The sequence below is a fragment of the Symphalangus syndactylus genome, chromosome 12, assembly GCF_028878055.3.
Source record: "Symphalangus syndactylus isolate Jambi chromosome 12, NHGRI_mSymSyn1-v2.1_pri, whole genome shotgun sequence".
NCBI classification, from domain to species: Eukaryota; Metazoa; Chordata; class Mammalia; order Primates; family Hylobatidae; genus Symphalangus; species Symphalangus syndactylus.
The window spans coordinates 125,499,656-125,524,054 of record NC_072441.2 but is presented as its reverse complement, the minus strand read 5'-3'; the positions used below and the strand labels follow the sequence as shown (position 1 = coordinate 125,524,054).

At 35.9% G+C, this 24,399-nt stretch overlaps 1 protein-coding gene across 3 annotated transcripts in view; it reads right to left on the bottom strand.

Moving 5' to 3' along the window:
• The window catches only part of XPR1 (xenotropic and polytropic retrovirus receptor 1), a 255,184-nt gene that overhangs the window by 193,941 nt on the left and 36,844 nt on the right, over positions 1-24,399 (bottom strand). For all 3 annotated transcript variants that reach the window (XM_055255271.2, XM_055255272.1, XM_055255273.2), the window contains exon 2: positions 11,111-11,162. In XM_055255271.2, the coding sequence (XP_055111246.1) occupies positions 11,111-11,162 (52 nt within the window). The remainder of the gene's footprint in view (positions 1-11,110; positions 11,163-24,399) is intronic.

Here is a 24,399-nt window from a genome sequence, read left to right as displayed (position 1 = left end):
AACCAAGAAAAAAAGAAGACCCATATAAAATTAGAAAGAAAAAAGGAGACATTACAACTGATCCCACAGAAATACAAACTTATTAGACACTATTATGAAGAAATTAATGCTAACAAATTTTAAAACTTGGAGAAAGTGTGTAAGTTCCTGAACAACCTACCAAGATGGTATCAGAAAGAAACAGAAAACCCGAAAAGACCAATAACGAGTAGTAAGACTGAATCAGTAATAAAAAGTCTCCCAACCAAGAAAATTCCAGGATTGGATGGCTTTGCTGCTGAATCCTACCAAACTTGTAAATAACTAACAACAATTCTCTTCAAGCTATTCCAAAAAACTGGAGAGGAGAAAACTCTTCCTAACTCATTCTACAAGGCCAGCATTACCCCAATAACAAAATCAGACAAAGACACAACAAAAAAACTATAGGCCAATATCTCTGACACAGAAGCAAAAATCCTCAACAAAATATTAACAAACAAAATCCATCAATACATCAAAAAGATAATACACCATGATCAAGTGGGATTTATCCCAGGGATGCAAGGATGGCTCAACATACACAAATCAATAAATGTGAAATATCACATCAACAGAAAACAAAAACCATATGCTCATCTCAATAGACACACAAAAGAAAGCATCTGATAAAATTCAATGTCTTTTCATGATAAAAGCTCCCAACAAACTAGGCATAGAAAGAGCATGCCTCATCATAATAAAGGCCATATATGACAAACCCACAGCTAACATCATACTGAAGGGGGAAAGGTGAAAGCCTTCCTTATAACAACTGCCCACTTTCACCATTCTTGCCCACTTTCACCATTCTTGCCCACTTTCACCATTCTTATTCAACATAGCACTGAAATTTCTAGCCAGAGCAATCAGGCAAGAGAAAGAAATAAAAAGGAATCCAAATTGGAAATGAGAAAGTCAAGTTGTCCTGCTTTATAGATGACATGATCTTAGATATAGAAAAATCTAAAGATTCCACCAAAAAAACCTCTTAGAACTGAGAAATTCTGTAAAGTTGTAGGATACAAAATTAGCATACAAAAAATCAGCAGGGTTTCTATACACCAATAATGAAATGAAAAGAAAGCAATCTCATTTACAATAGCTACCTATATATATACCCAGGAATAAATTTAACCAAGGAGGCAAAGGGCCTCTACAATGACAACTACAAAACACCAATGAAAGAAAGTGAAGACAACACAAACAGAAAGATATCCCATGCTCATGGGTCAGAAGAATTAATAGCATTAAAATGACCATACTACCCAAAGCAATCTACAGATTCAACACAATCCCTATCAAAATGCAATGATATTCTTCACAGAAATAGAAAAAAAAATCCCAAACTTTGCATGGAACCACAAAAGACTCCGAATAACCAAAGCAATCCCAAGCAAAAAGAACAAAGCTGAAGGCATCATACTACCTGACTTCAAAGTATACTACAAAGCTATAGTAACCAAAATAGCAAGATATTGGACTAAACACATACACACAGGCCATTGGAACAGAATAAAGAATTCAAAAATAAACCCACATATTTACAGAAAACTATCAACAAAGGCTCCAGAACATACACTGGAGAAAGAACAACCTCTTCAAAAAATGGTGCTGGGAAAACTGGATATCCATATGCAGAAGAATGAAACTAGATCCCCCTCTCACCACACACAAAAATCAACTCAAAATGGATAGAAGACTTAAATGTAAGATCTGAAACTATAGAATTACCAGAAGAAAACAAAGGGATATGCTTCAGAACATTGGTCTGAGAAAACATTTCATGGCTAAGACTTCAAAAGCGCAGGCAACAAAAGAGTGTGCACACACACACACACACACAAATGGGACTATATTAAACTAAAAGGCTTCTGCACAGCAAAGGAAACAATCAAGAGAGTGAAGAGAGCACCTGCAGAGTGGGAGAAAATATCTGCAAACTATTCATCTGAAAAGCAACTAGTATCCAGAATACCCAAGGAACTCAAACAACTCAATAATGAAAAAGCAATCCCATTAAAAAGTGGGCAAAGGATTTGAATGGACATTTCTCAAAAGAAGACATACAAATGGCCAATAGGTATATGAAAAAAGTGCTCAATATCACTAATCATCAGGGAAATGCAAATCAAAACCACAATGAGATATCAACTTACCCCAGTTAGAATAACTATTATCAAAAAGACAAAAATAACAAATACTGCTGAAGATGCAGAGAAAAGGGGACTCTTATTCACTGTTGGTGGGAATGTAAATTACTACAGTCACTAGGAACGACAGATTGGAGGTTTCTGAAGAAAACTAAAAATAGAACGACCACTTAATCCCCCAATCCAATGAAAAGAAAATTAGTATATCAAAGGGATATTAGCACCAACATGCCTATTGCAGCACTATTCACAATAGCCAAGATATGGAATCAACAGATGAATGGATAAAGAAAACATGGTGTGTGTGTGTGCGCGCGCGCGCACAACAATCAGGAGTGGGGGTGACACAAGATTAGCCCCTTCACTGATAATTGTTAAAGCTCGATTGTTGAAAAATGGGGTTCTTTATACATCCTCACTACTTTTGTATGTCTTTAAAAAGTTCCACAATCAAAAAACACATTGGGGAAGGGGAACACATTGATCCTGTGTACTAAAAAGAGCTTTGTGGTCCTTGTTTCCCCCAGGAAGGATATCAGAAATAAAGATAAATTTGAGGTATAACTTGGAATATTTTGCAGGTAACTATTACTGGAGGCAGATAAATGGTCCTTTACTATATTTTATACACTCAAGTCTGACTAATATCTATTGGCCAGTTTTTCACTTTCCAGGATCATACCTGAATTTTTCTTTGACACCATTTGACTGCTCCTTTCACAATACAGCAGGTAGAAACACTTGAAGCAAATGCCTCATTTGGACTTCAAGCTCTAGTTCACAATTTGAAGAACATTAAAATATATTTTTTAAATGTAAATGCATGGACATAGTAGGCTGAGAATGGCAGCTCATGCCTATAATCCCAGCACTTTGGGAGGCCAGGCGAGAGGATCGCTTGAGCCCAAGACTTCAAGATCAGCCTAGGCAACATAGCAAGACCCTGTCTCTACCAAAAAATTTCTTTAATTATCCAGGCACAGTGGCATGCGCCTGTAGTCCTAGCTACTTGGGAGACTGAGGTGGGACAGTCTCCTGAGCTCATGAGTTTGAGGCTGCAGTGGGCTATGATTTTGCCACTGCACTGCAGCCTAGATGACAGAGTAAGATCCTGTCTTGAAAACAACAACAACAACAAAAATTTTTTTAAGAATATGGTAGGCACGAAAATGTTCCTTCCCCTCCGCCAAAAAAAGATATCTATATCAAATCCCTAGAATCTGTGATGTGATCTTATTGGAAAAAAGAGTCTTTGTAATGTAATTATAGATCTTGAGATGACATCATCCTGGATTGTCCAGGCAGACCTTATATCCAATGACAAATGTCCTTAGATACCCCGAGGACAGACAAAGGACAAGGTAAAGAGGCATGGATTGGAGTGGCCACAAGCCAAGAAAGCCAGCAACCACCAGAAGCTGTAGAGGCAAAAAACAGATACTCCCCCAGAATTCCAGAAGGAAGGTAGCCCTGCAGACACCTTGATTTCAGACTTCTGGCCTCCAAAACTGTGAGAGAATAAATGTCTGTTGTTTTAAGCCACCAAGTCTGTGGTTTTTACAGCAACCGAAGGAAACTAATACAAGAGATTATCTACTTTTCCAATTATTGACTACCTTTTTTTCTTCATACTGCCTCAGATAACTGAAGTCAAGGCTACTCTAAATGATTTTTAGAGCATCTCTTCCATTTCAATGGCAGGAATTTTTGTTTTATTCAATGATACCTAATACTGGAAAACCACTACTCTCTGATCACAACTTCATATGCTTTCTAGCTTTCTCATTGTTTCTTTACTAAACACCTTAGGTGGTCTTGCCTAAAGCAAATGAAAAGAACTCAAAGAGGAATTTCCCTTACTTTGAACTCTGCCAACTTTAAACTTTAACAATTGCTCCAGCTTTCTAATGTCTACTTCAGGAAATTCTATCTGAAATCATCAGATTCATCTGCTGTTATCTTTTCCTCTACAACGTAGAGTCTACATTTGTAATTCCCAGACCTTTTTTGTTCCATGATTTAATGTTTTATCATTATCTCTTCCCTATTTCATGACCTTCTCTCAAACTTGATAATAAAAAGGAAATGACACTGTGTGATAACTAAAACAGTGACTTTATATATTAGTGACTTTTACAGGTGATGAAATATTTTAAACACTAAAGATGCATTAAACAGTGTCACAAAGAAAGGATTATAAACCCGTGTTCATAACATTTCTTCATTGCTTCCAGCTTCCTACCTGCATGCTACTAAAAATTGTATTTATCATAACATAATTTTACTATTTATATCATTATCTAATGTCATAACAACGAGCATTAAATTAGATCTAATTCTCTTTCTGTGAAAAAGAAGTAGGTATTTCTTCAAATCAAATAGCAATGCTATTTGTTCTTCAGAAGTACACCTTGCCTATTAGCGAACTAGACTGAAGTTAGTGACATCTTTATAGAATATACGAGTCCATTTTTGAAGTTAATAGTTCTTGTTATCTACAAGTTGTCATTTCCGTAATACAAATGAACACGCAAATCACCTTCCAATGTAAACATGAAACAAATAATAAGGCACACCCTTCAGAAATAACTCCATTACATGACTTTGAGTATCAATCCGGACTTTTCATCCTTTCTAAAGGAAGTTAATGAAGAATAAAATATATCATTCTTAAAGAGATGGCAACTATTTTGTTGGCTTGGCTATTGTCTCAACCTCCGCTCTTAGCCATCTGTATTTCTTTATGGCTCTCACAACAAGGCTCGGTGCCTACAGATAGATCTACCACTTCATTCTTGGGGTCAACCTCACTACTAGTTCCTTGCATAGTCTTCTCATGAAACATTATCCCACTTCAAGCAGAGACAATAAATGACTAGGATACCTTACTGACAGAACAACGCTAACAGAAAAATGGAACTTAGAAAAGCTACTCTCCTGCCTTTGCCAAGCTGAAAATGTAGCAAATTAAATATAGCTCTGCCTATTATAAACACCAAACTGTTTTATAGCTAGGTCAGAAAAGTCATGTAAATAATTTTTTAGAGATAAATATGCAGGATAACAAAGTGGAAACTGGGGGGAGGGGACAAGATTTAAAATAACATGAAAAAGTAATGTTATATAAATGCACATATTTGACAGTAATCCTATAAATGCAAAAACTACTTCATGAATTTTAGAAATGCAAAGCAAGCTCACATCTGTTAAAACAACAAAGATCTGGGGACAGGGGTGACATGGAAGATGCTTGAAGTGGACCCTGTCCATTGAAGCATATAAGAAGAATGAATAATTTACAAGCACACTTTCATCTTCAATGTCACTAAGAACTGAATTCTAAGGAGCTTAGGGAGACTGTAACACATCTGCTAACCAAGTAGAATTCAAGCAGAGAGAACCTAAGCCAAAATTTCTAACAAAACCTGTTCACAAGACTGGGGAGGGAACAGGGAGACTAAAGAAGAAATGGCAGAAAAACAGAGACTAGAGTGGTGGCCAGTTACTTATGTCCTTATCTCTATTTATTCATCCAATTTCAGAAAGTCAGATAGCTGTATTAAGCTGAGTCAGAGATGAATTAAGCTAACATTAGCTATGTACACTCTCCATCAAAAGGAATGTATTGTAAGATAAAAAGAGAAGCAAAATATAAAAGGAAAACTATCAATCAATAGGTCTACTTTAATTTAAATAGTCTAAAAAATACATTCCACTGAGTAGATATATATTTAAAAATCCTCTAACAACTCACATATGGTCTTTCAAATCTATGCCAATTTCATGTATCTTTGAAAGGAGGCATACTAAACATAAAAACACAAAAAGAAACGGTTTAATTGGTGTTTTGACAAAATATATAGTCTCTCAATACTTCATATAGTTTCTCAGCAATAAAACATGATGCCACAAAAACAAAAAACCTTTAAAATTATGATCTTATATCATCTGTTCCTCTACTAATTAAAAAAAAATACTGTATGTGTCATCTCAGACTATACCTTATGAAATCAAAATGCCAGTACTGTAAAACAACAACTACTAATAATATGTTTGGCCATCTAACCAGCAGGTAGAATTCTGCATCTAAACATAATAGATCAAGAGAATTTGAAAATTTTTTAAAACACACAAACACATAGAGAAGCAAGCTAGGTTAATTTACTCCTTTTTTCATAAACAGTACGTTGGCTTCAAGGAATTGAGGAAAAGGATTCACTTTTATTCCTACTCAATGATGTGTCCAGTAAATATGTAAACTACGTGCCTATTTCAGATACTAGATATAAAAATTTTAAAAAGTCATAATCACTAGTCACAAGAGACTTACATTAAAACAAGATATCAGAAAGTAACAAATGCTATGCAAAGAAATAAACTAGAGTGAAGCAATATAAAGTGACTGGCTATATTAGACTGCAAGAGGATGCTTGGCCTGATTTAGGTAAAGAAAGGAGCCTAGGAAAAAACGGGGGAAATGTAGAAGGTGAGATCATGGACATTTATGATTTAGGACCAGATTATTTAGGAATTGTAGGTCACAGTAATACATTTTTACATTACATCCTTGGATTATTAGAAGCAGCCTTTTAAAACTCCCTCTCGTGCTCTTTGTAAAACTATTGTTGGAGATACTATTCAACACACAAACAAAAGGCTCTCCGTGAGAGTCCAAGGAAGAATTTCCTCTCAAATTTCATGTTCAGTAAAAGCTACTTCTTCTGAGGAACTGGTGTAAATTCACCTTATATCAATTTTGAAATAATGTCTTCTTCTATCCTCTGAATTTACATTCTGTCAATTGTACAAAATCTTATAGTATCTATTTTATTTAAATACACTTTTTTTTTAGACAGAGTCTTGCTCTTTCGCCCAGGCTGGAGAGCAGTGGCACAATCTCAGCTCACTGCAACCTCCATCTCCCAGGTTCAAGCAATTCTCATTGCTTAGCCTCCAGAGTAGCTGGGATTACAGGCATGCATCACCACACCCAGCTAATTTTTGTATTTTTGGTAGAGACATGATTTCACCATGTTGTCCAGGCTGGTCTCGAACTCCTGACCTCAAGTAATATGCCAGCCTTGGCCTTCCAAAGTTCTGGGATTACAGGTGTGAGCCATCACAACTGGCCAAATAAACTTTTAACCTTAGAATAGTTTTAGATTTACAGAAAAGGTGCAAAGATAGTACAGAGAGTTCCAATATCCCCTCAACCCAGCTGCCCCTATCATTAACGTCTTACATAAATACGGTACATTTGTTGCAATCAATGAATCAATAATGATACATTATGATTAACTAAAGTCCATACATTACCCAGATTTCTCTAGTTTATGCCTGATGTTCTTCTTCTGTTCCAGAATCCTCATGGTATCTACTCTACGTATTAAATTTAGTCTAGTTTAACTCTCACTATTCTATCTTCATTTTCCCCTTATTCTAAGCTCTGTATCTATTGTTATCTAATACGTGCTGTCTTATTCTATAAACCTTCCCCAATACTTCTGGGAACTATATGGAGTAATAAAAAAATTAGGAGAGAAATTTATTGAAAGAGACAATTTGCTTTTTTCTAACAAGTTAAATAGTCTAGTATTTTTCAAAGCAATGTTTTAAAACATTCTTATATCTTTTAAAAATAGAGACACAAGGAAATGTCCAATTAAAATTATATTCAAATACATCATTTGGAGAAAAATGCAAAGTCATTTTTTAAAAAGTCTTTTTATATTAATCTCCAGAATTCTCTTTTGTTGTCAAATAGAGCATTAATAATCCCAACTGTCATTACTGCGTCATGCAACCTTAAAGTGGTCTCAGAATGCACAAATCTAAAACAAAGGTTAAGCAAAATGATCTTTTAATGTCCCTTTCCATTAGAAATGTCAATTTCTTAGTTCCGTTACCTAAGTTGACTATTGGATTCTCATATTTTTCCATCACAAATAAAGAGTAGAAAACATTTATGCTTTTAAACAAAAAATACATTTTAAAAAGAATACGACAAAATGAAGTTTGAAGCTTTCCTTGCAATTAATTCAGAGTAAAAACTAAAATAGATTAATCAAATACAGCACATAATTTACATATATCTAAAAGTAGCCTGGGAAAGAGGGAAGACAGACAGTTTAAAAAAAAAATAAAGATGTAAGGATGTGAGCATTTACCCAAGTAGATTAATTCCATAAAATTACTGACAGCAAACTGGGAGTGGGGAGCATGAGAAAAGGTAAAAGATATTTCACTTTAGATTTTCCACAGTTCTGTATTACTGAAAACTTGACACTTACAATGTCAAATGGGTACTATGTGTAAGAATTGTTATACTTAACCTATAAACGTAAAACATTATCTTGCCTCAGAACAACCTTGATTATTAAGGCATGACTGATTGATGCACTGATGGGAAACCTCCAGTTTGCAGCTTAATATAATTTGTTACAAATATCAAGAGGTAGTATACTCACTGACATCAGGAATTATAAAAACCCCACAATTCTAGTCACTTTAATCCCCTAATCTACTGCCATGTATTCTATATTTACAAGTCTTTCTGCAGAAAAGAATAACAAAATAGTAAAAATTTAAATATGCCATTATTTAAAAAATCAATAGGCTGGGCGCGGTGGCTCACGCGTGTAATCCTAGCACTTTGGGAGGCCGAGGTGGGTGGATCACTTGAGGTCAGGAGTTCGAGACCAGCCTGGCCAACATGGCAAAACTGGCCATGTTGGCCAGGCAGGTTAACATGGCAAAACCCCATCTCTACTAAAAATACAAAAATTAGCCAGGCATGGTGGCAGGTGCCTGTAATCCCAGCCACACAGGAGGCTGAGGCAGGAGAATCACTTGAACCTCCAGGAGGCAGAGGTTTCAGGGAGCCGAGATCACGCCACTGCACTCCAGCCTGGGAGACAGAGCAAGACACTGTCTCAAAAAAAAAAAAAAAAAAAATTAATAACATACTGTATAATCTGTAACACAGAATTCTAAGTCAACATCTCAGTCATATATTTCCAATGTAAATGGTTACACAAAAATACCAGCGATTACACAGAAGAGTAGGTAATGAAATATATCAGAATTATATCAGAAATATCAGTGATTACATAGAAGAGTAGATAATGAAATATATCAGAAATATATCTGAATATATATTTACATATAAATTGATAAGGAATACCTGAGTAAATCCTTATCTATATTATTTCAGAATATTAGCACTTCCTAGTTATAATCATAAAACATTTATTTTAAATAGAGATTTTTTTGCAATGTATAACTGATTCATGAAATTCACTCTCAAAGGACGAAACAAAACAACTAGGAATTTGAATGTGTTTATTTCTTTGAGTAACAGAGAGCAAATTAAACATAATTTCTCAATACACTGAAATTGTTTTGTTCACTTACTTTTGAGAAAAAGCCTATTTTATCAATGAAGTAAAGGTACCACCCTGAAATGTCCTACTAAGAAGAAGGTAATAATTCACTATAAAACTATAGTTTTATAGTATGTTTACATGAAAATATAAAGAATGTGTGCAGAAGTTTTTCTTGTGAAAGTAGTACATGTTCCTACAATACCTCCCCTATAACACAGTCCAAAGAAGTTAATGTCTCTGGATAATGAAAGAAAAGGCTCTTAACTATAAATATTTGTCATTTTGAGCATACTTTCACAAAATTCAGTTTTTCTCTAACAACAGCTGAAAGAAAATTTAAAAAATACTAGAAACATGCTCTAGCATGAAGGGGATGAATAAATATCATCATCATTTTCAATATATCTCAGAGCATCTTTGTTACAAACAGAATAGTAAAATAAGAGAACCAATATTAAAGCAAGTTACACAGGGTAAGGAATCAGTTCAGCTTCTGTGGAATTTCATTTTTCTTATATTTTAAAAATAGTTAAAGGAGGTATTCTTTATGGCATATAAAATAAAAGATAACCCAATAAAAAACTAAACCTACTGATAAACCTTAAGTGTCTTGAGTTAAGTATCAGAGAATTAAATATATTATAGTCTAAAATTCAGTGACATGAAACTAAATGCCAATTCCTGACTTAATATGATAAGGGAAAAGATTTTTACATGTTCAGAGGAAATACATTTTTAATTCACAATGGTTTGAGATGAAAGATGGATATTTCTATATGATTGATGAAATGAGACTTTTTACTATAAATCTACAGTTTTATTAAACAACTTCACTATCTGTTGTCATAAGAACAAGTCTCTAATAGCTTGTCACTAGAATAACTTCATAGAATTTGGTGCCTTATAAAGATACTATTCTGTACATCCAACTTACAATATTCTCGATATATATTTTTTTGCACTCAACTCTCATTTTAAAAATCTGATGTGGAATTTTAAAAGAATATCCAGCCTCAGAAGGAACATTCCCCCTCAAGAATAGTTGTTGAATTAGCTCCTATTTACTGACATGAGAACATGTACACACGCATACATAAACATGCTTACACACACACACACACACACACACACACACACACACACACATCCATTGTAAACATTCTCCATTGTTTTACTGGTCCCACTCTAAAGGCATGACATAAATAGAAAGGAAAAGCTATGTTGTGTAAATTATGGATGGAGGAAGGAGAGGAGGGGAGGGGAGGGAAGGCAAGGAAACATTATACAGAAAAACTTCTGACTAAACCAATATATATGATTCACAGTCCTAAGGTGACACAAGGACATAGTAAAAGATCCATCATAGGGTAAAGGTGAGCTAGAAAAGAGAAAAATTTAGAATAAAATATAAAATAATCATAATATATATTAAAAGGGAAAAAAGACCTATATAATAGGACAGGTTATCATGTTAGTTTTATACTCTGCAGTACAAAATATCTTTCCTTAAAAAGAGGTTTTCTGTGACTAAACTTAAGGGTTAATTCATCTTACCTTCCACAGAAGGTGCCTGGTCCTGAGCTGAATACAGCATATCCTTGAAAGCCTATTAGAAAGGAAGAAAAACAATACATGAAATCATGAGTAAGCTTTATACTGAAAGTATCGGAAGCTAAACAGTTCTTTTTCAATATTCAGTGACCACACATAGCTCCCTAAATTGATAAATACTTCAATTAATATTTATAAACTAAAATCCAAACATTATACCTTCACATCAATCCAGTATTGTCCAATTTTTGAGATGAGGGCTAACTTGTATACTTTAAAATTAAGGAACAGCTGGAAAAGGATGAAAAATCACCTGAGAGATTATAAACTCTCTTGACTAAGAAAAAACACTGAAGAAAACAGAGCAAAAGTCCTAGAGAAAAAAACTAGTAGACTGCATAACAAACTATCAAGAACTGGATACAAGTATCTTTTTAAAATTGTAGTAAGGTACATGTAACATAAATTTAACCATCTTAACTATATTTAAATGTACAGTTCAATAGCGTTAAGTACATTCACACTGTTGTGCAACCATTCTCCAGAACTCTTTTCATCTTCAATACTTTTTTTAACGAATTTTTATTTTTTATAGCTGGGCATGGTGATGCCCTAGCTACTCAGGAGGCTGAGGTGGGAGGATCGCTTGAACCCAGAAGGCAGAAGTTGCAGTCAGCCAAGACTGTGCTACCACACCCCAGCATGGGAGAGAGAGTGAGGCTCTGTCTCAAAAATAAATAAAAAATTTTTAAAAAGAAATTTTATTTTATTTTATTTATTTTTAGACAGAGTCTTGCTCTGTCGCCCAGGCTGGAGTGCCGTGGCACGATCTTGGCTCACTGCAAGCTCTGCCTCCCAGGTTTAGGCCATTCTCCTGCCTCAGCCTCCCAAGTAGCTGGGACTACAGGCGCCCGCCACCACACTCAGCTAATTTTTTGTATTTTTTAGTAGAGACGGGGTTTCACCGTGTTAGCCAGGATGGTCTCGATCTCCTGACCTCATGATCCACCCGCCTCAGCCTCCCAAAGTGCTGGGATTACAGGCGTGAGCCACCGCACTCGGCCAGAAATTTTTAATCCACAAATAATAACTGTACATATGCCTGGGGTACACAGTGATATTTCAATACATATGGTCTATAGTGATCAGATCAGGGTAATTAGGATATCCATCATCTAAAACATCTATAACTTTTTTGTGTTGAGAACATTCAATATCCTCCTTCTAGCTATTTGAAACTATATACTATTGTTAACTATAGTCAGCCTACAGTGGTACAGACCACTAGAATTTATTCCTCCTATCTAGCTGTAATTCTGTATCCTTTAACAAATCTCCCCCTATCCTCTGCCCTGCCCTCTTCCCTTCCCAGCCTCTAGTATCCTCTGCACTACTTTTTATTTCTATGAGATCAACTATTCTTAGGTTCCACATATGAGTGAGAACTTGTGGTGTTTAACTTTCTGTTCCTTGCTTATTTCATTTAACCTAATGTCTTCTAGTTCCATTCATGTTGTCATAAATCATAGAATTTCATTCTTTTTATACTGAATAATGTTTCTTTGTGTATATATACCATATCTTCTTTAGCCATTCATCTGTTGTTGGACATCTAGGTTGATTCCCTATCTTGCTATTGGTTAGTGTTGTAATAAGCATAGGGGTATAGATGTCTCTTTGGTTTACTGACTTCCTTTCCTTTGGATAAATGCCCAGTAGTGGGACTGCTGAATCATATCATATTAATAGTTCTATTTGGGCCGGGCGCAGTGCTCACGCCTGCAATCCCAGCACTTCGGGAGGCCGAGGAGGGCGGATCACGAGGTCAAAAGATCGAGACCATCCTGGCCAACATGGTGAAACCCCGTCTTTACTAAAAATACAAAAATTAGCTGGGCATGGGACATGTGCCTGTAGTCCCAGCTACTCGGGAGGCTAAGGCAGGAGAATTGCTTGAACCTGGGAGGCAGAGGTTGCAATGACCCAAGATCGCACCACTGCATTCCAGCCTGGCGACAGAGTGAGATTCCACCTCAAAAAAAAAAAAAGTTCTATTTGTAGTTATTTGAGGAATCTCCATACTGTTCTCCACAGTAGCTGTACTAGTTTACATTCCCACCAACAGAGTATAAGACTTCTTTTTTCTCTGCATCCTTACTAGCATTTTTATTGTTTTTGTTTTGTTTTGTTTTGTTTTTTGTTGTTTTGATAACAGCCTAACTGGGGTGAGACAATACCTCACTGTGGTTTTGATCTGTATTTCTTTGATGATGAGTGATGTTAAGCATTGTCTTCATTTATTTGTTAGCCACTTGTATGTCTGTTGAGAAATGTCTGTTCAGATCACTTCCCCATTTTTAAATCAATTTTTTTTGCTGTTAAGATGTTTGAGTTCCTTGTATACTCTAGATATTAATCTCCTGTAGTGTGAGTAGTGTCCAAATATTTTCTCTCATTTTATAGGTTCTTTTTTCACTGTTTCCTTTGCTGTCCAGAAGCTTTGTAGTTTGACATAAACCCATTTATTTTTTTTTCTTTTGTTGCCTGTGATTTTGAGCTCTTACTCATGAAATCTCTTCCCAGACCAATGTCCTAAAGCATTTTTCAGTGGTGATCTGGACAGTCTTCCCTAAGGGTTTAGGACTATAAAGATAGTATCAGTTTATAGTTTGTTTTTGGTTTTTTTTCCCCCAAAACCACACTCTAAATTAGCTAACAACCATATTTAGGTAATTTGGATGGCTGCAGTTTAATCTCTCAATAAGTCGTTGGGGAGCAGGACGAGAAACAGTTCTCTTTATCTATCAAAATGGTAAAATCAGTTCAGTGGATGAGGATATCCATAGCTTCAAAGCTTGAAATACCATCTAAACACTGGTCATGCCCATATTGGCCTATAGCAGGATTCCTCAAACTCGGTAACATTAGCATTTTGGGCCAGATAATTCTTTGTTATGGGGGCTGCTCTGTGCATTATAGAATTTTTAGTAGCATTCCTGGCATCTAGAGACCCATTAGATAACAGTATCAATCATCACCCTCCAGCTGTGAAACTAAACATTGCTGAATGTCCCTTGAAGGCAAAAAGGTGCCTCCCCAGAACCAGCACAAATATTCAAGCATATAAATACCAAAAGGGAAGAAGTAAACTTCCAGGGTAATCCACTGTTTTTTCTTTTGTTGTTTCTTTTTTTTTTTTTTTTTTTGAGATGGAGTCTCGCTGTCACCCAGGCTGGAGTGCAGTGGCACGATCTCGGCTCACTGCAAGCTCTGCCTCCCGGGTTCACGCCATTCTCCTGCCTCAGCCTCCTGAGTAGCTGGGATTACAGGCGTGCACCACCATGCCTGGCTAATTTTTTGTATTTTTAGTAGACAGGGTTTCACCGTGTTAGCCAGGATGGTCTCGATCTCCTGACCTCGTGATCCACCCGCCTCAGCCTCCTAAAGTGAGCCACCACGCCCGGCCGAACCAGCACAAATATTCAAGCATATAAATACCAAAAAGGAAGAAGTAAACTTCCAGGGTAACCCACTCTTTTAAAGAAAAGAATACAGGTACTCAAGTCCAGTAAATTATATTGTTCCCAAGTGAATTTACTATTTGCTTTGGATTAGTGGCCAAACTGTCAGATCCATGACTAACCAGGCCTAATACTATACAGTAAAAAATTTCCAATGAAACAAGAGAAATTAAAAATTTTAAATCGATGTATTTTTGTTCATTTTAACCAATGTTTTATTAAAATGTTGGATGTACAAAAATGGAAAATGATGTATGATGTACAAAAATGTTTAATGTCACAAATGCTTAAATCCAAAAACATTCAGTAATATTCACTACTTATACAGAATTTGAAGCAATACAATAATGCAACTGAGGTATAATAAAAAATTAATATTTGGTCTTTGTGTCCAGTACCCGGCATAGAGCTCCAAAAACCTTTGGAATGTACTGTCTTTTATATACTAATGAGATAGCTCAATGGGAGGAAGTGGGACAAAGGGTCCTAGATGCTTCATGGTGGCTGGTCACCAAAAAAAATCAAGTGATTAGAGGATTAGAACTTTCAGCCCCACCTCCAGACTTCTGAAGAAGGGAGAAGGATTGAAGATTGAGTTCAATCACTAATAGAAAAGGATTTAATCAACTGTGCCTATGTAATGAAACCACCATAAAAACCCTTAAACATCAAGGTTCAGAGAGCTTCCAAGTTAGTGAACACATGAATGTGCAGGGTCTGTGCCATCTCCATCCTAACATCTTGCACTATGCATCTCTCCATTAGGCTGTTTTTAAGTTGTATCCTCTGTAATAAATCTGTAATGGTAAGTACAGTGCTTTCCTAAGTACTATGGGTAGTTCTAGCAAATTATCAAACCTGGAGGTGGGGATCATGGGAATCCTCAAATCTGCAGTCAGCCAGGCAGAAACTGAAAACACCTTTGCAAGAAGTGTAACTGAGAAAATTATTATAGTGCAAGAGATCTGATCTAACCAATTCCACCTTGCTTCTAACGTCCAAACTGTCCTTGTTCGTTCCAGGGCATAGGCCAAACTAACTTTGCACTATAACCTAGTTTATAGTGCAGCTTTGGCAGGAACGTAGTTCATAGTGCAACTTTGAAACAAAGATGATATTAACCCTTTCCTAAAACAAACTACCCTCTTGCCTGGAGACTAGACTGTCTTTGTAGTATTAACTAGTCACAAAATTAGAAATTATGGTTTAGAAGTCATGCAGCTGGAGGCTGCAAGATTCTGAACCTCCCCAAATTGCTCTTAGGGATAACATCACTATTATAAAACTAAATTCAGTGCCTGAGATACTTTGCAGACCCTGTCCTCTGAGCTGGCACCACCCAGATCAATAAACTGGCTCATCTGGTCTTGCGGCCCCCATTCAGGAACCGACTCAGCACCAAGAGGATAGCTTCGACTCTCTATGATTTCATCTCCAACCCAACCAATTAGCACTCCCGACTCACTGGCTCACTACCCACCAAATTATCCTTATAAACTCCAATCCCCGAATTTTCAGGGAGACTGATTTGAGTAATAATAAAACTCTGGTCTCCTGTGTAGCCGGTTCTATGTGAATTAAACCCTTTCACTATTGCAATTTTCCTGTCTTAACAAACTGGCTCTGTTTAGGCAGTGGGCAAGGAGAACCAGTTGGGCAGTTACAAAATGTGGGTAGCCCGGGCATCCCATTTGCAGCTAGCATCTTAAGCAGGGGCAGTCTTATGAAATGGAGCCCTTAACCTGTGGGATCTGTACTACCTCCAGGTAGTCAGTGTCAGAATTGAACTCAATTGTTGGACACCCAGCTAATGTTAGAAATTTGGTTTCTAGTGTCACAAAAAAGATAACACATTTGGTCCCAGAAGTGGTGTCATCAAACATCATACTATTCTGTTCAAACCAGAACCCCACCCCACCCAAAAACAAAAAACACCACACCACAGATCAACCTTATGGGAAAACCTTTATTAATGGACCACATCTTTTCTAAGATTACATTACATTACATTTTCTAAGATCACATTCTTAAACATGTTATTAATTCAACATACAAACATGTTTAAGAATATTCTGTAAGTATGAGGCTGAATATGACAAAATTATGAAATCTCTTCTTAAAAAGTGTATATATACTCAGTATTTTCTTTACAATTTCTTGTGTCTCAGGGAACATTAACTGCCAGACTAAAATAAGAAGTTAGTCAAGAAGAGCTTATCAAACATCAGAAAGTCTTTTGTACCCATATTAGAATTTTATATTAAAGTCCTCTACAAGTATAGAGTGGTGGTAATATTTTGGTTCTTCAATAGGATATTTCCAGAAGGTAAATGAACAAAAGATTGCTAAAATCAGAGTAAATCTCTAGAAGTTAAAAACAAAAAAGTACCAGAAAAATGTAAGGAGAACGGAAAAAATTGGTCCAGCCAGAGAACAGTTACAGAAATAAATCCATTATAGGAACAAATAATATCAGAGATTCAAATGTTTGAATGAAGTTCTTCCACTTCTTGGGTACAGTAGGAGTGTGTAGCAAAATTAAATAATGCTATCAGGAACCAAATACATCACCAATGACTTGCAGTGACTTGTACATAGTAGGCACTCAATAAAGTTATTGAATTCAAAAGCATTCCTTCTCTGCAGAAATTACTTTAAAGATGATTAACAAAAGCACATTAAGTAGAATCTCTGACATGTAATACACATAAATTTAATTTGCAAAAGGAAACCTTTCCAAATTAAATTCTGAAGATGATGAATTTGAATTTTATAAGGGGAAAAATGATGATAGTCTTCAGTCTGATTATAAAACTGAATCAAATTTTCGTTTAAGTCAAGACAAATCTCACTGAAATCATATGGAACTCTTTCTGTTTCTTACTACTTTGTGTTCATCTGATTAAGAGGCCCTATAGTTTTGGTAGTAATGATCTCTAAAAGAACTCCATGAGTAAGATAACATTCTATGCCTGTGAACAAGAGAATAGTCCCCAGTCAGAAACAAGGGGGGAAACAAACCCTCTGAAGTATTGTCTATATTATCACCTACGGACTGTTTGTCTATGAGTCACCCAGACCACATGCCTGGGTTGGAAGCAATACATCCAAGTCACAAAACAACAAATTAAAAGAGTTTCCTCAACTCACACTGTTTAAGGAAATCCAGCACTTTATATAAAACTCTGAATTTGTATAGTAAATAAATCAATATGTATTCATATGCATTACATGAGTTCTTTGATTTCCAAAGGATTAAAAGCAATCCTTTGCATCAGCATCCCTACTCTAATTTGTTAACTTATTTCTGTTATAATTGTGAAAGGAAAATAAAAACTTGTGACCCCAATTCACTATGCCAAAAGAAAAAAATTAAACTGAAAACCAAGTAATATAAGAAAAGGCATTTCCTTTTGTTCCTCGGCAGATAGCTACAGATAAAAGGTTAAATATCTCCAGAAGTAGCTATTCTATGTTCTCCTTATCTTATGTAAAGTGCTGCTTTACTGAGCAAGAGACTAATACATAATTGACTATTCCCCTGTCTGCTCCTTTTCTCTTGCAACGTGGGGATTACCATATCCTCCTTCTTTCTCCTCCAGCCCATTTTTCCCCTTTAAATATTGAAGCCCTCAGAATTATCTTTGGAGAAAGACACAGACCACAGACTGTTTCTGTGATTCTGTGTTTATTTCTTCCAGGCATGTCTTAAACTTGGTAAAATAAACTTCTAAATTGATTAAGACATGTCTCAGATACTGTTTGGTTTACATAATGTTATTAAAATATATATAAACGTAAACTAGGACAAACTCCTAGTACTTATAACAACTCATATAACAGTAAAATCTTACAAACTGAATCCAAAGATAACCACAAACCAATAATATTCAACCAACATTACCATGACAGGAAAAAAGATGGTGTTCTGCTGAAACGAAATCTCAAATTGTAACATCAATGTGGTGCTGACTGCCAATATACATGTTCTTTTGAGCTTGGAATGGCTATATTACTGTGTCAAATGCGATGTAATTCTACGAGTACTTGTCTCTACAGTGAGGCAGCATAACAGAGTGGCTGGGAGCTATGATGTCAGACAATGTGTATGAAAACTAACTCTTAGCCAGGTATGATGGTATGTATTTGAAGGCCCAGCTTCTAAGGAGGCTGAGGCAGGAGGACCACTTGAGACCGGGAGTTCAAGTCCAGCCTGCACAACATAGCAAAAACCCTGTCTGTTAAAAAAAAAAAAAAAAAAAAAAAGTTGACTGGGTGCGGTGGCTCATACCTGTAATCCCAGCACTTTTGGAGGCTGAGGCAGGTGGGTCACCTGAGGTCAGGGGTTTGAGACCAGCGTGGCCAACATGGTGAAACCTTGTCTCTTCTAAAAATACAAAAATTTGCCAGGCGTGGGGGCAGGCGCCTGTAATCCCAGCTACTCGGGAGGCTGAGGCAGGAGAATCACTGGAACCTGGGAGGCAGCAGTTGCAGTGAGCCGAGATCGTGCCATTGCACTCCAGCCTGGGCAACACAGTGAGACTCCATCTCAAAAACAAAAACATGCAATAACAACAACAAAAGTTGTGTAACCTTGGGAAAATTAACTTCTCTGTACTTTAGCACCCTCATCTGTAAAACAGGAATAGTGATGGCACATACCACACAAGTCTTTAATGAGGACTATCATAAAAACTCCTAAAACAATATAAAGTTTGATTCATGATCATACATGAATAACACTTAGAACAGTGCCAAGAACATGGAAGATGCTCAAAAATGTTAGCTAATAGAATATGAACTACCACAAAACTTACATCACAATGTTGTGACATTATTTGACCCTGTATTTCCCACAAATGCATCATTTATGCATGAGATAATGTCTCAGTTCTTAAAAGCTCATCACAAAGTAGTACAGTTCTACCTGGAACCAATAGCAAAACAAGCATACACATAGGCACTGCAATCTACTGGTATTACTGGTTTATTAAATGGTCATCTAGATCAGTGGTCCCCAACCCTTTTGGCTCCATGAAATGGTTTCATGGAAGACAATTTTTCCAAAGACCGGGGTGGCAGGGGAAATGAAACTGTTCCACTTCAGATAATTAGATTCTCATAAAAAGCACACAACCTAGATCCCTTGCGTGCACAGTTCACGATAGGGGTCGTGCTCCTATGAGAATCTAATGCCGTTGCTGATGTGATGGGAGGCAGAGCTCAGGCGGTAATACATGCTGGCCCACTACTTACCTCCTGCTGTGTGGCCCAGTTCCTAACAGGCCATGGACCGGTACTGGTCTGCGGCCTTGGGGTTGGGGACCCCGATCTAGATGATATAAAATATGTTCCTACTTTATTTTTAGATGACTGCTGATGTGAACACACAATATCTTTCATTCTCATAGGAAACCTACAGACTCAAAAGAAAATATATGCAGATCCCAGTTTGAGTATAATTTTAATAATAATATATCCTAATTATATTATTCAATCTAAAAAATTACTTAAATTTTGTACAATATACCTTTTTTTGTACAAATAGGGTATAGTTAAAAGTTAACATGTATATTCAATGAGAACAAATTTCTTATGTTGTTCATTTTTAATAACCCATATTAGATCATCTCTAATCTCCTTTCCAGGCACAAATGGGTTTCACAAACCATTTAAAGGAGATCAGAAACTAGAAAAACTCCTACTTCCTATCAGCTAACCATTATGTCTCATACACAACATACTATAAATATTATAACAACCATCGACAAAATGTCTACTGTTACGTTGCTCTCATTCGCTTCAACAGTCATTCAAAGTTAGCACTTTACAATCTACCAGATTAATAAACAATAAAGAAAAGCATATGAAGAGAAAGGACAAGGAATATTTGTGCTCATAAACCTTAAAGGAGTCATAACCCCTGTTAATAATGTTTCACAACTGAATAAAATTACATCAGATCCTTTCTTATCTGAACAATCTTTCCAAACGGAAACCTTGAAAAATAAAATTTGAATATATTATTTTAAATATGTGCATTATGTGCTCATCTGCAATACCCCAGAAATATTCTCCAATTATCTTTTTCAATTTCCACTTCCTCTTTTTGTATTCTCTTTTTAAATTACTTCACCAGAAATATTGGGTGAATAATGTACAAGTCAGTTACATCTAATATGGTTTGTCTCATCATCTAAAAATTAGAAATGTTTTCCTAATACTAAAATAAACAGGACAGTTTTGTAAATCAAATTATAAACCTCAAAAGAGGACAGCCAGCATTCTCATGTGTACTATACAAAGAATCAACATACTAAATAATCTTCATTTCTATCCCAAAATACAAATAAACTTACTTAGCTTTGGTTCTGATGATAGAAATAAAATCAGCAAAGCCAAGAAAAACTCTTACACAAATTCTCATATTAAAATTTAAGATTAATATGCTCTTGTACATACTTAACAAGCTAAAGCCTAGAGTATATAAGCATTAAGCCTGACTCATTTTCATGGAATTCAAAAGAACCCAGTCAGTAAATGGCAATTCAATATGGAGAAGCTGTTACAACACTAAAGTTTTATTGTACTGATTAAGATATATGTAATTTGTAATAGGAGGAATTAATTTGGAATATGTCATGTTATATTCACACAAATTTTTGCACTAATATTCTCTGACATCTACTGACATGGCTTTTATTCCTTCCATGGGGGTATCTCCTGAATTTAGATCCTTGGCCACGTCTGATAACACAAATTCAGAATGTTCACAGTTCAATTCATTTTCTTCTTAAGGCTTTATTTCTGTTAATGTCATCACTAGTATCCAAATCACATAGATTAACAATCTCAGTCAAAACAGTCTCACTCATTCAACAAATATTTAAGAATATATTGGCTGGATGCAGTGGCTCACATCTGTAATCCCAGCAAAACTCTGTCTCTTTAAACAAACAAACAAAAAGTTGGCTGTGTGCGGTGACTCACACCTGTAATCCTAGCACTCTGGGAGGCCAAAGCAGGCAGATCACAAGGTCAGGAGTTCAAGACCAGCCTGGCCAACATGGTGAGACCCTGTCTCTACTAAAAATACATGGCCGTGGTGGTTGACACTTGTAATCCCAGCTAATTGGGAGGCTGAGGCAAGAGAATCATTTGAACCCAGGAGGTGGGGGCTGCAGTGAGCCGAGATCACGCCATTGCACTCCAGCCTGGGTGACAGGGCAAGACTCCATCTCAAAAAAAAAAAAAAAAAAAAAAAAAAATATATATATATATATATATATTATATGCCAGGCACTGTACTAGACACTTCAGATACATCATGAGGAAAATAAAAATCACTATCCTAGTGTAGTTAACATTATTCCGTTTTCTTTCTTTCCACTCATCCATGTACAGATCTGATACAGTCAATTCCACTGCCATATCCTCTTTTGCCTTCATAATCTCCTATCCTTCTATCTAAACTATTTCAACAGAATTTTAACCGGTTTAACCACCTATGAGTTTTCATCTCTCTGACACATCTTCCAAATGCTGCCAAATCAATCTTCCCAAACCAGCAGCCTGATTCTCCTACCCAACAACTTGCAAAGATTTCCTCATGGCCACAAAATAAAGTCCATATTCCTCTGCTGGCCTCTAAAACACAGAGAATGGTCCAATCTACCTTTCTAGGCTTATCTTTCAAAATGGAGAAAACCACTTTGATTTTCATAATCTAACCCTCAAAACAAAATAAATTACATATTACTCATTTTAGAGACCTCAGTATTTCTTCTATCTTTGCCTTTTTTTACTGCTGCCTCCACCTGGAATCCCTTCCCTTTACCCCCATCTTTTAATCCATCTTGTAAATCTTAACCATCCTTCAAGATCCAGGTCAAATTGCCAACATGGTCAAAGTACTAAAAGAGAAAAACTATCAACCAAGAATCCTATGTTCAGCAAAAATGTCCTTCAAAATTGAGGGAGAAATTAGAACATTCTCAAACAGCCGAAGAAGTTTGTTACTACTAGGTTTGCCCCTGTAAGAAATAGTTGAGAGAATCCTGCAAAATGAAATGAAAGAACACTAGACAGTAACTCAAAGCTGTATAAAGAAATAAAAGTTCTCAATAAAGATAAATATATGGGCAGTTACAAAAGCTAGTATTATTGTAACAACAGTTTTTAACTATATTTTTTATTTTCTACATGATTTAAGAGTAACGCATTCAAAAGAATTATTATTTTAAGTTTCTGGGCACACAGTATATAAAAATGTAATTTTATGACATCTGCACAACTGAAAGTGATGAAGATGGAGCTGTAAAGAAGCAGTTTTTGTATGTTATTGAAGTTAAGCTGGTAAAAATTCAAATCAGAGTGTTTTAACTATAGGTTGTTAAATGTACTCCTCATGGTAACCACAAAGAAAATATTTATAGTGCATACATAAAAGCAAATGAAAAAGAAATGTAAACATTTCACTACAAAAAATCAACTAAACACATAAGGAAGAAATGAGGCCCAAAAAAATCTATAAAGAATATAGAAAATTGGAAAATGACATAATTACGCCTTATCAGTAATTACTTTAGATGTAAATGAATTAAAGTCTCCAATGAAAAAACAGAGATTGGCAGAACAGATAAAAACACATGATCCAACTATAAGCTTCTACAAGACACTCACTTTAGATCTGAAGACACAAACAAATTGAAAGTGAAAAGATGGAAATAGATACTCTGTACAAACAGTAACAACAAAGATTTTAAGAAAAACTTAAAAGACACAAAGAAGAATATCATATTTCTTTAAAGGTTCAATACAGCAAGAAAATATAACATTTACAGTAGTCACCCCTCATCCAGTTTCACTTTCCACAGTTTTGTTTACCCATAATACAGTACATTAAGATATTTTAAGAGACAGAGACCACATTCACATAACGTTTATCATGGTATATTGTTGTAATTGTTCTGTATTATTATTAATTATTATTGTTAATCTCTTACTGTGTCTAATTTATAAATTAAACTTCATCATACATATATATGTATGGGAAAAAACACAGTACCTATGAGGTTTGGTACTATCCATGGTTTCAAGTATCTGCTGGGGGTCTTGGAACATCCCCCATGGAGAAGCAGGAACTACTGTATAAACATTTATACGCAGTGGCTCACATCTGTAATCCCAGCACTTTGGGAGGCCAAGCCAGGCGGATCACCTGAGGTCAGGAGTTCGAGACCAGCCTGGCCAACATGGTGAAACCCCGTCTCTACTAAATGGTGGTGCATGCCTGTAAATCCCAGCTACTCAGGAGGCTGAGGTAGAAGAATTGCTTGAACCTGGAAGGCGGAGGTTGCAGTAAGCCAAGATTGCACCACTGCACTCCAGCCTGGGAGACACAGCGAGACTTCATCTCTAAAAAAAAAAAGAAAAAAACAAAACAAAACAAAACATTTATACACTACAGACCATCAGAATATATGGAGCAAAAATTAACAGAATTGAAGAGAAAAAAATAGATAATTATACAATAATAGCTGAAGACTTCAATATCCCCCGACCAATAATAGATAAAATAACCAGACAGCAGACATACACGTAACACTCTACCCAATGACAACAGCATATGCATTCTTTTCAAGTGCATGTGGTACATTTTCTAGGATAGATTATTTGTTAGCCAGAAATTAAGCCTCAATAGATTTTTTTTTTTTTTTAGACAGTTTCACTCTTGTTGCCCAGGCTGGAGTGCAATGGTGCGATCTCAGC